Source organism: Verticillium alfalfae, genomic scaffold (assembly GCF_000150825.1).
Source record: "Verticillium alfalfae VaMs.102 supercont1.5 genomic scaffold, whole genome shotgun sequence".
NCBI classification, from domain to species: domain Eukaryota; kingdom Fungi; phylum Ascomycota; class Sordariomycetes; order Glomerellales; family Plectosphaerellaceae; genus Verticillium; species Verticillium alfalfae.
The window spans coordinates 1,354,991-1,370,585 of record NW_003315034.1 but is presented as its reverse complement, the minus strand read 5'-3'; the positions used below and the strand labels follow the sequence as shown (position 1 = coordinate 1,370,585).

Sequence of the window (15,595 nt, the reverse complement as noted above, 5' to 3'; positions counted from 1 at the left end):
TCGGGCTCTTTTCTTCGATAGAAATGATGGCGAGCTGTCGTGAGAAAGGAAGAAGACGAAGAGGATGAGAAGACCAGGCACCCGAGTGTCGCTGACTATATTCTGGTAGACGGTGATGGAGGCATGCGATGCCTTTCTTCCACGGCGGGCCTGGAGACGAGGTCAATGAGTCGGCAGAAGCATGTCCCGTCTACTGTTGACTCCCGCTCCTCTCAAGTCGGCCGAGGACAGACCTTGGCCATGGAAGGTGCAGGGTACTAGATATGGAGACGGAGCGGTTCGCAGAGAGGGTGCCTCTGGTCGCGGGCTCTCAACCGGTCACGGTCTGGGAGGGTGATGGACGAAAGAGGGCCCTGCCCACCGGCGACGAGAAGAGCCCAGACGGACGAGCAAGCAAGTGCAAGTGCGAGAGAGCAGGAGCGATGAGCATGCGCGGGTACAAAGGCGTCAGGGGTGGGTCTCTGTAACCCGCATGCCCAGACAAGGTTCTCAGTACCGTCCATCACCCTTAGAATGCTGGCTTCCTGAATGTAGAGGAAACCCAGTATGAGCTAGCGCGGTACCTGACGCAGCCCCATTAGCACGAGAAGCAGTCCCCTGCAAGGCCCGGACGGGACCTTCGACGTTTCCTTCCTTCCACTTGCCTGGGAAAGCCGGACCCATCCTCTCTCGCTGAACTTCTTCCTCTTCTTCCCTTCCTAGACACATCCCTTCCTGGCTGCTGAGCTTCATATCGCGAAGCATCCATACATCTCTCCTTCATCCAACTCCCCTGCTTTCGGATCAGAGCTCATCAGACATCCTCCCCTGGCTCTCCCTTCTCCTGCTGCCCATACGCCTCAGCATCTAGCTGCCAATATCGACGAGCCGTCGCTCCGTCTACCACCCACCCACCTCTCACCTCGTGGACAGGACTCGATATCCGTCTCACGCGTCGCTCATCACCCCTTGACCTTGCGCTCTCGGCTGGCTTCTCAGGACTCTTCCTGTACTATTCAGGGACTGCTCATCGTTGAGCAGCACATCCGATCCTCAAGAGAGGGCAGCAAGGCACCTTTGCCATTCTTCATGGATCGAGGTGTTTGCCATCTCTCGTGACTGTCCAGCTCGCTGGCCCTCTCGCATTTTCATCACTCTGCGGGAAGGGCCTCGAAAGTAGTCTAAGCTCCACACGTTTGCCTTTTCGGCGCGTCTGAGCCGACGACGTAGCCACCATGGCTCCCAAGTCGTCTAATGCGAGCCCCTCCGCGTCAAGAGACCAGTCTGGCAGCGCGACTCCCTCCGCGCCAGGCCCTCCCGACTCTCTCACGCAAGGTTCCACGGCCACCACTGTCCCTTCAACCTCGTCTACCACACAGCCCTCAGTTTCCAATTCGCGACCCAGCGCTTCCGAGACGAATGCTGGATCCGCAGCTGACGCCTCACAACCCATGACCAAGTCCATGTCGTCTGGCTCAGATCCCTCTGCCAAAGACGCAGCCCAAGACACCGCCTCAGGGTATGGTACACGGTCGCGCAACCGCAACGGTACCTCGCGCATCAACTATGCAGAGGATAAGGATGTGGACGTCGACATGTTCGATTACTACCCTGACAAGAAGGACGGTGAGCCGAAAAAGTCGCGTCTCTCCATCCTGCCAGCGCAGCCAGCCACAGAAACATCGAGGTCCAATGGTTCGTCACGCAAAACCGCACCAAGCGACGACACCAAGTCGAGCGCTTCACAGCCTGCCACGGCCAAGGATGCAACATCGGCTTCACTTTCCACTGCGGCGACAACAACCCCCGGTTCATCAAATGGCGCCCAGCCTTCTAAGAAGCGCAAGGCGGCTGCACAGTCGTCGGGACCAGCTTCAGGATCAGCTTCACAGGCGCCCTCCATTTCATCAGCAACGACTGTTGCAGGAGCTTCGAAGCGGCTCGCCGCGACATCCTCAGACGGTGTGGCCCAAAGGGGCTTCTCTTACTCGAACATGCTCACTTTCGCCAGCACGGAGGCATTTCCCAAGGATGGCGCCCTAGTGGCAGATGACGGCACGGTCTTGAGGCAAAACGGTGAGACAAACCAACACCACCCAACCCACACCACACCATTCCCATGCCCGCACCCCCCAACTCAAACCCACCCAGCCGCCCGACCATCCCCACGCAGAGCACTGGCGACATTTAGCTAACGCGACGCAGATACCGTCTATCTGGTCTGCGAACCAGCTGGTGAGCCTTACTATCTGGGTCGCATCATGGAGTTCCTGCATGCACAGAATGACAAGTCCAAACCTGTCGATGCGCTCAGACTCAATTGGTTCTACCGGCAAAAAGACATGGGGAAGCCCAAGGGCAACGACACGCGCCATGTCTGGGCCACGATGCATTCTGACATCAGCCCCTTGACCGCACTGCGCGGTAAATGCACCATCAAGCACAGAGCTGAAATCTCCAGCTTGCATGAGTATAAGAAAACGCCCGACTCGTTCTGGTTCGAAAAGCTGTACGACCGCTACATTCAGAAGAATTACGACTTGATCCCGACAGGCAAGATCGTGAATGTGCCTGAAAAAGTCAAAAAAGTACTCGACGAGTGCTGGAAGTTCGTTATTGTGGAGCAAGGTCGTGGCAAGGAGCTCACTAGCGCCGTCAAGTTGTGCAAGCGGTGCATTGGGTACTGCGCCAGGTAAGTAATCTCATTTCGGGGTAGGGGCGCATTGGTCTCATGGGCGACGTGACTGACAGGGATTAGTAACGACTCGGTCGATTGCGCTGTGTGCAAGCAGACGTATCACATGAACTGTGTGAGGCCACCACTGCTCAAGAAGCCGTCGCGAGGGTTCGCCTGGTCTTGTGCGGCCTGCAGTCGAGCACAGGAACGCAAGCTTGAGGCCCGCCACACGCCTAGCCACACGGACCCTCATGGTGATGCCGAGGAAGACGAAGTGTACGACGACGACGACGACGAGATGCAAGGCGCCGATACTGGTCGAACCAGCCCAGCGAATGATGACAGTCATCCACATGCCACCGAAGAGCAGATCCATCAGGCTAGCTTGTGGCCCTGGCGCTACCTGGGAATCCACTGCAAGCCTGAAGACGCTCTCGACTTTGATGATCGTATCTATCCTCGCGCCAGCACACGCATCGGGCCTAGGCACCAGGCGGCGGTACTGCCCTGGCCTGGGCAACCCGTCCAGTACATGAAGCCTCTAGAGGTGAAGAAGAGCGGAAAGAAAGACTCCAAAATGACGAAGGAGGCATTCGCAAACTACGAAGCAGAAAAGGCCCGCCGAGAGAAGCTGCCGAAATGGTTCCAGGACGAGCCAGCCGGCTACGTAGCCCGAGGCGGGGATCCCGACGACAGCGACAAGAATTCAACCGCGACGCTACTCTTTGCGCCCCCTTCCGCTAATGGGGACGATGAGTTAGCTGATGCCGAAATGGACAAGTACATGGCCAAGGCAGAAAAAATGGCACCGCGATTACCCACTCGTGCTGTGACTACCAACATGCTTGATATTGCCTCACAGGCATACTTCCGCAATTCCTACTCAGAGGAAGCGGCCCTCAAGGATCTTGCGGTCACAGAAAAGAAGGCTTACAAAGAGCCGGAGCTTACTGCCGCCGAGCAGCGCAAGTTCGAAGAGGCTGTGGGCAAGTACGGCTCTGAATTGCAGGCTGTCACGCGACACGTCAAGTCTGTACCGTATGGCATGATTGTCCGGCACTATTATGTTTGGAAGAAGACGAAGGCCGGCAAACAAATCTGGGGCAACTTCCAGAACCGTGCTGCGAAGAAGGAGCTCAAGAGGGCAGAAGCCGCGGCAACGAAGCTGCAAGATGATATTGCTGATGATGCTGATGACTCCGCATACGATGTCGAGAAGGCTGACGCGCAAAGGAAGTCGTTCGTGTGTAAATTTTGCCACACCAAGAACTCGCGACAATGGCGAAGGGCCCCGATGGTTTCCACTGGTGCGGTTGATAGCGGCGCCAAAACAAACCAGAAAGACAAAGGTGCTCAGGCGGTGCAGGCGCTTTGCCGTCGTTGTGCTGAGTTGTGGCGTCGCTACGCCATTCAATGGGAAGACCTGGAGGAAGTCGCCAGAAAGGTCACGCAGGCTGGTGGTAAGGCTTGGAAGAAGAAGCAAGATGAGGAGTTCCTCAAGGAGCTGATGTCTGCCAACGATTCCCTTTTCCCGCACGTTTCGCCCGAGCCAGTCAGCACTCCGACCTCAGGCTTGACGGCCAGTAACGGCACAAGCACTGGTGAACCACCGCGGAAGAAGCTCAAGGGCATGCCCGAGAAAGATATCGACCCAGCTGCCTCGGACTCTAGCGCGACACATCCACCTCCGAAGAGGAGGGAGAAACTTGTGGCCGACAAACCTGCTCCGCCTGCTCCACCCCCTGTGCCTGAAATCCCGAAGGCGAGGGTCATGCCCTGCGCCATCTGCGATCAGATGGAGCCCCTTGGAGACCAACATTTGTCCTGCAAGGAGTGTCGCATGACTGTACACCGCAACTGCTATGGAGTCACGGACAACCGCATCACAGGCAAATGGACTTGCGACATGTGCACCAATGACAAGAACCCGCAAGTCTCAACCGTATGTTACGTCTACCTGGAAATCAATGCCATCTCACTAACACACCAACAGCAATACAAGTGCGTGCTTTGTCCTGTGGACGTCAGAGAGCACGATTTTGTTGGCCCCCCCAAGGCTGTTCCGACACACAAGAAGAAGACGGAAAAAGAAAAGGAGCGAGAACGCATCGAACGAGAACAGGCCCAGAAAACTGCAGACTACTATCGCAAGAAACAGGAAGAGACACATCGACCTGTAAACCCCAGAGAGCCGCTGAAGCGTACATTCGACAACAACTGGGTCCATGTCACCTGCGCTGTCTGGACTCCTGAGATCAAGTTTGGCAAGGCTAAAGCGCTGGGCCCGGCAGAAGGCATTTCGTCTATTCCAAGAGGACGCTACAGTGAGGTTTGCCACGTGTGCAACACTCAAACTGGTGCTTGTGTCTCTTGCCATCTTTGCAAAGCCTCAGGTAAGCTGTCGTACCTATTGTTCATCTCGTAGAAATGCTAACATGGCGTCAGTACATGTCGAATGTGCGCGACTCGAAGGCTACCTCCTCGGCTTTGATATCAGCCCTGTCAAGGGATCTCGGCGTGATCAGCACAACATTGTCACAATCAACGGTGAAAGCGGTGCCATGTCAGCTACCATCTGGTGTCCGGAACACGTTCCCAGCAAGACTATCGTTCACCGCATGCATGACGTCGTCAATGACGCGGCCAGAACGCGCTCCAGCTCTACGTACAAACTGCAAGCAGGCCGATCTCACCCTAACCGGCACTGTCCGCAAAGCAATTTTATTACGAGCGCTGCCAAAGCAGGCGTTGCATCACCTCTCGCACAGCGCCGGGGCTCAACGACTGCCCCTGCGCCAAACGGCATACATCTGTTTGACGACCAACCACCAGTTAAGAAGAGTGGGGAGAAGGTCTGCATCACTTGTGGTGTCGATGTGAGTCCCAAATGGTGGCCTATCGAAAGCTCGGACGAAAGAGAGCTGGCCAACGGGCACTTTGGCACACTTGGCGCAGAAGCGCAGAAATTCATTGATCAAAGAAAGTCTCAATGTCACAAGTGTCGTAAGGCGCGGCGAAAACCAAACGCTCACCCTCCAAAGGACCGCACACCGCCTGGCGATCTCGGTCAGCGCTTCCCTCCGACTTTGCCTCTGGGACCTGCACAACTCGCGGCGCCACTCGTGAGGAGCCCGCCGCTGCCGCTGGCAGAGCCGAGGAGACAGAGCCTGACATCCTATCAGTGGGCCGGGCCAGGACCTGCCCCCGCCACAGCATCCCAACATGGGTCGCCGACAGCGCCACCACCTGTTACACCAACAGCGCTGCCTGTGCAAGTTGTTACGGTCCCGCCTCATCAGAACCATTCCGGACCTGCGATGCCATATGGGCCTCCAGGGCCGAGATATCCGGATTGGCACGGCAGACCGCCGGTACAGCATGCGTCGCCTCCTCGACAGATCAACGGAGGACCCCCGAGCCTCCAGCCCTCTGCGCTTGGCAATTTGTCATCATTGCGACCTCCGCCCGATGGCCATCCCCCCCAGGACCGCCCATCCCAACTCCAGCCACGAATGGACACCACGTGCAGCCGCTGCATAACGGTCTCCCGCCCTCCCCCAGACGCGTCGAGGGCCATCCTGCGCTGCCTCACGCTCCATACATGCACACTTTTCACCATGGGCACCCAGGGCACTCAGCGCCCAGTGGAGGACCGGTTCCACCCCGTGGTCCGGAGACTTTCTCGCAGAGCCTCATCGGCCAGCGGTCGCCGTTTGTCAACCCACATGGCAGCCCGCCAACATCACGCGATGGTCTTCTTGGCCGCGATGTGCGCGAGGGACCGGGGCCGCTGAGTGCGCCCAGCATGAGACCCAGCGAGCCCCCGAGGCCGGCGGGCGCCAGTACTAGCCCTTCGCTTCGGAACCTACTGTCTTAAAATATGCTTTCTGGGATACTGTTTTGATTCGACCTGGAACGGGCAACAGAACTATGAGTACTTGTTTATTTGAGGGCGTTGTATGAATGAGGTAGTGGAGGGAGGGAGGTAGGCTGTGAAGCTGGAGGCTTCAACCAAGGCACAGACGAGAAGAATTGGCTAGGCACATCAGTAGACGCGAGTGGTTTCCTTGCCGCCTGGCGAAGACAGACGGCGTTTTGTGTACCTTTGTGGGCAGGATGAGAAAGACAGCGCGGTCGCTTGAGCGCATGGTCCGAGTGACCTTAGCTAGACACGATGAGGAAATGTACAATTCACTTACGAGGACCTCTTGTGTACACACCACTGTTGAAGGGCTGACCAAGTCTGCACCCCAGAAGCGTATGCGAGCTGAACCTGCAACTGAAATGCACCGGGTCTTGGCATGTCTTTCCACTGTCGAACCTTCTGTCTCGACATTGTCTGCGAAGAATGCATGAGAACCTGATGTTGCGGTACATCATTACAAGCACCGAGACGAAGTGATGTGGGCCCCATTCTCATGTGGGTCGGCCTCAACGGCGTGGTATGGCTTTCGCATCGACACGTGATGTGAAGTGCCGCCCGGTACGGACAACCCTGTTCAGGGCCAAGTCTCAAGCCTCAAGCCGCAAACCTCAAGCATTTACCCTGGAACAAACTAAGCATCATTCGCTGTGGCTCCACAGCCCACAGCAAAGCTACGGCCAGTGACCAAGACAACAGAGACACAGCAATAAGTCCCCATCCAGCCACCCATGCCCTGTTCCCTATTCCCTATTCCATGCGCACTCGCACTGAAGAAGGTACCCGTAAACCCACTGCTGGGCCTTCGCTCAAGATTAACGCCAATGCCCCTCTGCCGATGAATGCATGATCGGGACCACTTTCGGTACACCGCCTTGACCGCCCCTCAATTGATACTCCGCCAGTCGTGCACTCGACAATCCGAGCTCTTGAGGCAACAAGTCTCCTTATAGTAGAGCCAGCGGTTGACGCTTCGGCCGAGACCTTTGTTTGAACCCACGGGCCGTTGCCCAGCGTTGCACAGGGCATCGAGAGACGACGTCGAGATTGTGGAGGTCGTATGAGCCACCCGATCCAGGCCTGAGGTATCCCTGAGGCGCACCAGCAGAGTGCGATCGTCCACTTAGCGCCCAGAAGAGGAGTACCTGGCACATAACTGCCCTGAACACCGATCGCTCACTGGGCTTTGGGCTTTGTTGCGCTCACTGGGCCCTGCTTCTTGCATTTCTGTCCGGTACGTACCCACACGCGGGAGCCAAGGTACAGTCGCACCCACCACTGAGGTGTCCGCCGTACCCGTCCTGCCAGATCCTTCGCCTTACCACAGTAGTACCTACCTTACCTTGGGTTCGTACCTGTGCACCTAATTGACCTGCTGCAGTGCTTGGTGTTGCCCCCCCCCCAAAGTCCCGCCAACTAACAAATCTCCCTGAACCACAGCCAGGACCTTCAAACGCCTCTGCCTGACCCTCCTCCCACCTACCACCTACCACTACCTACCTAACTACCTTCTACCACATACACATACGCATACCTCCTCCACCTCCACTGGCTGTTGTTGGCTGTTGACGTTGGACCACTTGATCACTGCTTCGATCGATTTTACGCTCGTTTGCACCGAGCAACCCTTTCTATTTCATCTGGAACTCCACAGTTTCATGTCGGCTGGACCAGAGCACCATCGAGCGACCGACCCTCCACCAACAGGCCGATCGCCTTACTTCACCACTTTCGACCCAACTCCAACTCCCTCAATCTGGCATTCGCAGCCCAACTTTTCGTTCCCAGACCATCACGCGACCACACCCTGACCATCTCTCATTCGAAATCGCCTTGACGGCATCCCACCAATTCAACAACACAACGTTCACCTCGATACGACCTGGTCACATTGCCAACCCCCTCCTTCGACCCCCTCCGAGGCTTGGCAGGCGAAGCCCAAGCTGATGCCGACACCGACCGGCACTCGTCCTGCGAATCCTCTGTCCGAGGCCCGAGGCTGACGAGTCATCGAGAACCATTTTCGCCGGCTGCGCAGACCGTGAGGATTGAACACGACGACAGCAGGCAGGACCGCGCTATGGCGTCAGCTCACGACAATGGGTCGGCTGACGACCGGTTCCACGGTCACCCTCCCGTCATGGCCCCCGGTTACCCCATGGACAACAGGCCCTGGCAGAATGGCGGGCGCAAGACCCCCGACAGCACCTACCACAATCACATTACAGAATCCCCGGGACCTAGAACACCTGGCATGAATGACAGACCGGAGCGGACTGAACGGACAGACCGATCACGAGACCGCGACGATACGAGAACGAGACCAAGTGGCGAGAGGCAGAGATCGAGGCAACGGAGTGGACGGTCGGCCAGCGGTCAGCAGAGGACATGCAAGAAGTGCGGCGAGCCCTTGACCGGTCAATTCGTGCGGGCCCTTGACGGAACCTTTCACTTGGACTGCTTCAAGTGCCGAGTAAGCGCTCCACCACAGCATCAGCGATGTCTTCATCTAACATAGGCCCCTCTTGATAGGATTGCGGTCAAATTGTGGCATCGAAGTTCTTCCCTGCCGATGAGGAGAATGGCGAGGGCCAATACCCGCTTTGTGAGACCGACTATTTCCGACGACTCGGATTGCTTTGCCACCAGTGCGGAGGCGCGCTTCGTGGCTCGTACATCACGGCGCTCGACCGCAAGTACCACGTGGACCACTTCACCTGTTCACTGTGCCCGACTGTCTTCGGCGCACAAGACAGCTATTACGAGCACGATGGCAACGTGTACTGCCATTACCACTACTCGACCCAGTTCGCGCAACAGTGCAATGGCTGTCAAACAGCCATTCTCAAGCAGTTTGTCGAGATTTTCCGAAATGGCCAAAACCAACACTGGCACCCCGAGTGCTACATGATTCACAAGTTTTGGAATGTACGGTTGTCGTCTTCGTCTGAAAAGGCAGATGTCCCAGTCGACACCGACGATCTCGTCGTACGCGACAACATTCGGCATCGAGAGGAGCAGATGGAGGAAAAAGTATATCGCATCTGGAGCGTCCTCTCTACATTTGAAGAGTCCTCTGCTGCGTGCATATCAGACATGCTGCTTCACGTCAGCAACGGCGCGTATGTGGATGGCGTCCTGGTGGCGAAGAAATTCATTTGCCATGTCGAGGTCCTGTTCACGGCCGCAGATAAGCTCGACTTGACCATGAAACAAGTCGATATCAAGGGTATGCCCCGATGCTGCAGGAAACGCCCTCTTCCTCACAAGGTTAGCTAATTCGACCCACCAGGTCTATCGTACGGTCGCGAAGCCAAACTCCTCTGCAAGAAGATTGTTTCCTTTTTCTCGCTGCTGTCGAAAACCCAGGACACTGGTGCCAGGAAACTCGGTGTCACGCAAGAGCTGCTCTCACTGGTCACCGGCCTTGCCCACTACCTCAAGCTTCTCATTCGAATTTGTCTGCAAGGCGCCTTGAGGCTCGAGCGCGAGTCCAACAGCCTTGATGGCATTTACCAGTTTTTGGATGACCTGAGCGACCTCGAGGCCATTAAGCTCGACGACAAATCCCTCCAGGTCATGACGGGAACATCTAAACTTTCAGCCAAGGACTCGGACCATTGCGCCCTCTGTGGTAGGTCTGTGGAGGACGAATGCGCACAAAACGAAGACAAGCGTTGGCACATCACCTGCGTCAAATGCACAAGGTGCGAGACGGATCTGGGTCGAAAATTGGAGGATGCTCGCTTCAATGCTTTTGATCAGAGTGTCTACTGCACCAACTGTACCGGCGCCAATTCTGACGACTTGCTTTCGTTCAAACACGTTTCGAAACTCCAGCAATACGTCTTCCTTCTCAAAGTGGCACTCGCACGATTGCTCGACATCTTGAAAACCAACGGTGCATTGCCACCGCAGGACGACGACACTCCCATGAACGGATATGTTCTTGGCGATGGCTCTTTGGCACCGGGCACCGGTGATGTCCCGTATCTCAGCTCGGACAGTCGGTCAAAATCTTATGCTGGCGATGCGCGCGAACATCAGCGAGAATCGTCCTACGAGAACACGCTTAACGATGTCCGCCGCCTGAGAAGCACTCGCCTGGATAAGCACTTGTCCAACAGCATTCGAAAGGCCCGGACCTCGCGTGTCATGGATGCAGACGGCAACGACATGCAGGCCTCAAATGGAGGTGCGCTCGGCGGTCCCGGCGGGCAGATCCCTGAAGACATAGCTGTCGGCGACGAAAGCACGAACGAGAGAATGTTTGGCCACCAGGACGCGCTCACTCTCGACGACATTCCAAGAATTGTGGCGGCCGAGCAGGTGAAGGAACAATACCAACCCGGACGCCAAGATTTATACCGTTCTCCGGCGACGGAGCCCTTCCTGGGACACCAGCGATCTCAGTCGATGGGGAGGCAAGCAGACACACGCGCCGGTGACCAACCACGAGGGGGCCGGAGGTTCTTTTCTGAGCTCTCAGCACTCGAGTATTTCAATGTGCGTCATTTAGCCGTGCTTCTGATGGCGCCTCATGTCGAGTCTGAGTTCACCATGGATGAGCTACTGAGCTTTATCGATGCGAAGAAGCCGGCCACCTTCTGGAAGAATATTGGCAAGGCATTCAAGAATGACCGGTCCAAGGCCGTCAAGAAGAAGGGCATTTTCGGCGTCCCGCTAGAAGTGATTATCGAAAAAGACGGCGCCGAGTCGACAGACGGTGTCGGTCCTGGAGCTTTGAAGATCCCTGCTGTCGTCGACGATATCATCAGGGCCATGAAGGGTATGGATTTGTCGGTGGAGGGGGTGTTCCGAAAGAACGGCAACATAAAGAAGTTGACAGACCTCGTTGAGAGGATTGATCGCGATGGATGCGACAGCATCAACCTAACAGAACAACCGGTCGTTCAGATTGCCGCTCTGCTCAAACGATACCTGCGCGAGCTCCCGGACCCGCTCCTCACCCACAAACTTTACCGCCTTTGGTTGACCATTTCCAAGATCACGGACGACAACAGGAGGATAAACTGTCTACATCTAAGTTGCTGCCTCCTGCCCAAAGCGCACCGTGACTGCATGGAAATCCTCTTCTGCTTCCTCAAGTGGGCAGGCTCTTTCCACCAAGTCGACGAGGAGGTTGGCTCTAGGATGGACATCAAGAACCTCTCGACTGTCATTGCGCCTAACATTCTCTACACAAACGCGAAGGCGCTAGCGCTGGACAGCGATCCAATGTTTGCCATCGTGGGAGTGGAGGATCTGATCAGCCATATCGAGGAGATGTGCTTGGTGAGTACCTGATCACCGAGTCTCGTAGGCGGCCAAGCTAACCAAGCTACACTAGGTCCCTGACGAAGTCATGGGTCTCATGGATGACCCATTCGTGATCGCGGGCGGCAATGCTGATCTCTCTACGAAGGAGATTTTGAAGCGCTACCAGGACCGCATGGGTCAGAAGCCTGCGGGCTTCGGAGGCGACATGGGCGAGATTCACAACCGTCAAGACAACTCGTCTCGTCCGCCACCAACACGAGTAGACACGGACCCCGGTGTCTACAAGCAAGCCAGCAGCGTTCGTCCGGTGATGGACACACCTGCGCCCTTTAACAACACGCAGATGCCGGGCACTCCCCCGCAGGTTTGGAGGGGGCCTGGCGACTCGGGACATCCTTCGCCGTACGGAAGCCAAGGGAATCAGTACGAGACGGCAGACGCGCAGCTTGAGCAGACCGAGGGCGGGCCCAAGAGAGAATGGCGCAACTCCGGTTGGGGACGACCGAATGGGGTTGGAGTTGGCGGCAATATCTGAGGTCTCACAACTGACGAGTCATCCTGGGGAACCGACGCTTCGGCTTTGAGAGCGAGCCTCAAGTGTATGACCGCGATGGGCGGGGGAGCGACGGTACGAGAAGCCGACGAATCACTGTCGGCGTCGTCGTGCAGCTCCTGTCGAGGAGACATCCTGGTTTGCTCGCAAGGGAATTCCATCTATTCGCATTGCATCACCAGCGGCGTTGTTAGCCTTTTTCTTCAGTTCAGTCCAGGACAAACCAAAAAACAGACCTGCCATTTCCGATTACCCGCGACCGAGCTTGTTTCCTTTGACCTCGTGTGGACCAACATGTTCAATCTGGCGGTACGGTGAATTTGCATTCCCTTCTTTTTGTGTCTTCTTGTTCTTCTGCCACTTGTGGCTTGCTCACGTGGCGCAATTCTTTGATCATATTGTGAGCCATGCGTCAGTCTGGGCCTCGCCCTTGTGAGTCTGGCGGTAGGCTGAGGGGAGGTTATTCGGGTTATTTCTACACTGCTTCTTCAAATTCTCCCCACCGCACCGCTGGGAGAGAGTCATAAGGCTTCACCCTTGTTTGTGTGTATTTGTGCTGGTTCTGTCGTGTCATGAGGGTGAACAGCAGGGAATCTGGGGGCGCTCTATGCGGCTTGTCTCGTTATGCTCAACGATTTACTCGGGTTGGAGGACGCAACTGCAAATTTGTTCTGCTTGGCAGACTCGAACACTTGTGCCCACATAGGTGGTGGTGAGATGATTTGAAAAGGCAACAGAGCATGAGTCCACAGGTGGTTGGATGAGCACAAGAGGTCCCAGAGATGTCTCCTTTTACCTATGAAGGACAGCACGTAGCCGCTGCCTAGGCAATTCTTTGCAATCGAGACGGATGGCCAACCGCTTTGCTGCCATGTTTCTAACACTTGCATGTTTGACTCCTCCTCAATCGAGCTCTCTACGAATGCAAAAGAAAAAGAGTCGTTATGAGTCGTTATGAGTCGTTATGAGTTGATTATGTAGTACTGTCCCATATCTCGTCGAAGAGGGTATAACAACGTAGACATGGTACTCTTCCAGCCGAGCCACTCTTCCTGCCATCCCCTGGGCAGGTTCCTTTCTCAAGCCCCCTCCCCCCCCCTTTTTTTTTCTCTCTACATACAACGCTTCTCTTGACATTCACATTGCCTCTACTCTCGCTCTTTCACATGCCCTCCTCATACGACCTTCTCGATGAGGCCCGCGGCTTCTTGGTCGAGGAACCACCTAACGCCCCTCTTGATGCCGTCGTCGAGGCTCACAATGGGCCGGTAGCCGAGCACGCGCTTGGCCTTGGTAATGTTGTAATAGCGCGTCATGCAGCTGAAGACGCAGCGCTGGCGCGTAAAGGTGGGCGTCTTGCCGAGGATGTGGAAGACGACCTCGGAGGCGAAGCCCAGGACGAGGCCGAGCTCGCGCGGGATGGCCCAGACGTGGCTCGTGCCCTTGTCGCTGCCGGCGGCGCGCCAGATGGCGCGCGTAAAGTCCCAGAAGTAGATGGGCGCGTCGTTGGTGACGATGAAGGCCTCGCCGTCGACGCGCTCGTGGTCGAGGGGCACGGTCGGGGCGCGGGCGGAGACGAGGAGCAGGCGGGCGGCGAGGAGGTGGGCGTGGGCGATGTTGGCGACGTGGGTAAAGTCGAAGAGGTTGTCGCCGTCGCCGATCTGGAAGCCGGTGCGGTTCTGGCGGTGGATGCGGATCATCTGGTGCGTCACCATGGTGTCGCCCTCGCCAAAGATGCCGGCGGGCCGGATGGCGGTCGTCAGGAGCTTGGAGTCTTCTTGGCGGTTGGCGGCGAGCACGAGCTGTTCGGCTTCGGCCTGCGGGTTTGGGTGGGTCAGTCAGACTGCTGCACCTCTTTTTTGATCCGTTGCAGTAGGAGGACTCGGGCAAAAGGAGAGGAAGCGAAAAAGCGGAAAGGATGCTGACCTTGGTCTCCGTGTAGTACTCGGTCTGGGCCTCGCCGCGGATCAGGGGCCAGCGCTCGTCGGCGTTGATCAGATCACTTTTGTTGTCGCTGATGACGCTGGCGGAGCTGGTGTAGACGAGGGCGGTGACGCCGGTCTGCTGGCAGGCGCGGATGACGGCGGCGGTGCCGTCCACGTTGACCTTCTTGAAGAGGTCGTTGGCGACGGCGGCGGCGGCGTGGGGGGCGGGACTGGCCGTGTGGATGACGACGTCGGGCTTGACATCCTCGAAGATGGAGAGCAGACGGTCGGCGTCCGAGATGTCGGCCTCGTGGTAGGCGACGCGGTCGGCGTCGGGACGGCGGTTGCGTTGGCACTTGAGGTCGATGACGGAGACGGCTGAGGCGCTCCAGAGAGGCTCGTCGAGGATCTGGTTGACGACATGGTGGCCGAGGAAGCCATTGCCTCCAATCACGAGAACACGGCCGAGATCACGGGCCTGCTGCTGCTGGGCGGCGGGCGCAGCGGCCGCTTTCGAGGGAACAGTCTTCTTCTCGGACATTGTGACTGCTTGTGGAAGGGGTGAGAGAGAGAGGTATTGGGAGAAAGGGGCGTGGGCGTGGGGATCGGGGGGCAGAGGACGCAGAGAAGTCGTCGTTGGCCTGGCGAGATCTGCGAGTCTGGGGTTGTCAGCACGTTGCTCTCGGGGCGAGATAGCACTGGGAGTACCAACAGGGGGTAAGTACAGGTACTTCAGGGTGCACGCGAACTGGCCGGTGTCAAAGAGTAGCTGTACAGCAATCTCCCTCGTCTGGCACCCCCTCTGGCACCCCACCAGCAGCGGGGATGCTCGGTGAAGGTTACAGGGGCTCGATGCCTATTCTTCGCCTCGAGGCGGTCCAATTGGGGAGTTTGGGGCAAAACTACGGGCGGCCTTGGGATGGCCCCAATGCCACCAATGGATGTCGAGTGCCAAGTGGAAGGCAGCGCTGCTTGGGTGCTCGTACTTTGTCAGTGGTTGCTTTGTATATCTTCTCCCAAGTTCATCAACATGTTCACCGATGCTCCGGGACCCTTTCCAGACAATGTTCTGCAGTGCAGGCGCCCGATTCTCCAGAGGGGCCAGCCCGCTTCCTAGCTGTGGGAACGAGCGAGCGACCCGCTACACCTCCCAGGTTTTAGGTACCTTACCTACCCAAGGTACCTAGGTAAGGTATTTAGGTACAAAGGCAACGAACACACACTGACCTGAGGTACTGCTTCTGCGCCTCGGCATGTAC

General features: G+C 56.9%; 3 protein-coding genes across 3 annotated transcripts; 2 read left to right on the top strand and 1 right to left on the bottom strand.

The window, feature by feature from the left end:
* Positions 1-1,214: 1,214 nt before the first annotated feature.
* On the top strand, positions 1,215-6,450 carry VDBG_04737 (SANT domain-containing protein; the record flags this gene model as incomplete). The annotated part of the gene is made up of 5 exons (XM_003005085.1): positions 1,215-2,055; positions 2,185-2,671; positions 2,738-4,598; positions 4,650-5,049; positions 5,102-6,450. The coding sequence occupies 5 exons, from the start codon at positions 1,215-1,217 to the stop codon at positions 6,448-6,450; spliced, it is 4,938 nt and encodes a 1,645-aa protein (XP_003005131.1).
* A 2,268-nt stretch (positions 6,451-8,718) lies between these two features.
* Positions 8,719-12,393, top strand: VDBG_04736 (rho-type GTPase-activating protein; the record flags this gene model as incomplete). Its single annotated transcript, XM_003005084.1, has 4 exons — positions 8,719-9,051; positions 9,111-9,807; positions 9,871-11,873; positions 11,929-12,393. The coding sequence occupies 4 exons, from the start codon at positions 8,719-8,721 to the stop codon at positions 12,391-12,393; spliced, it is 3,498 nt and encodes a 1,165-aa protein (XP_003005130.1).
* A 1,193-nt stretch (positions 12,394-13,586) lies between these two features.
* On the bottom strand, positions 13,587-14,877 carry VDBG_04735 (sterol-4-alpha-carboxylate 3-dehydrogenase; the record flags this gene model as incomplete). Its single annotated transcript, XM_003005083.1, has 2 exons — positions 13,587-14,228; positions 14,338-14,877. The coding sequence occupies 2 exons, from the start codon at positions 14,875-14,877 to the stop codon at positions 13,587-13,589; spliced, it is 1,182 nt and encodes a 393-aa protein (XP_003005129.1).
* Positions 14,878-15,595: the final 718 nt, after the last annotated feature.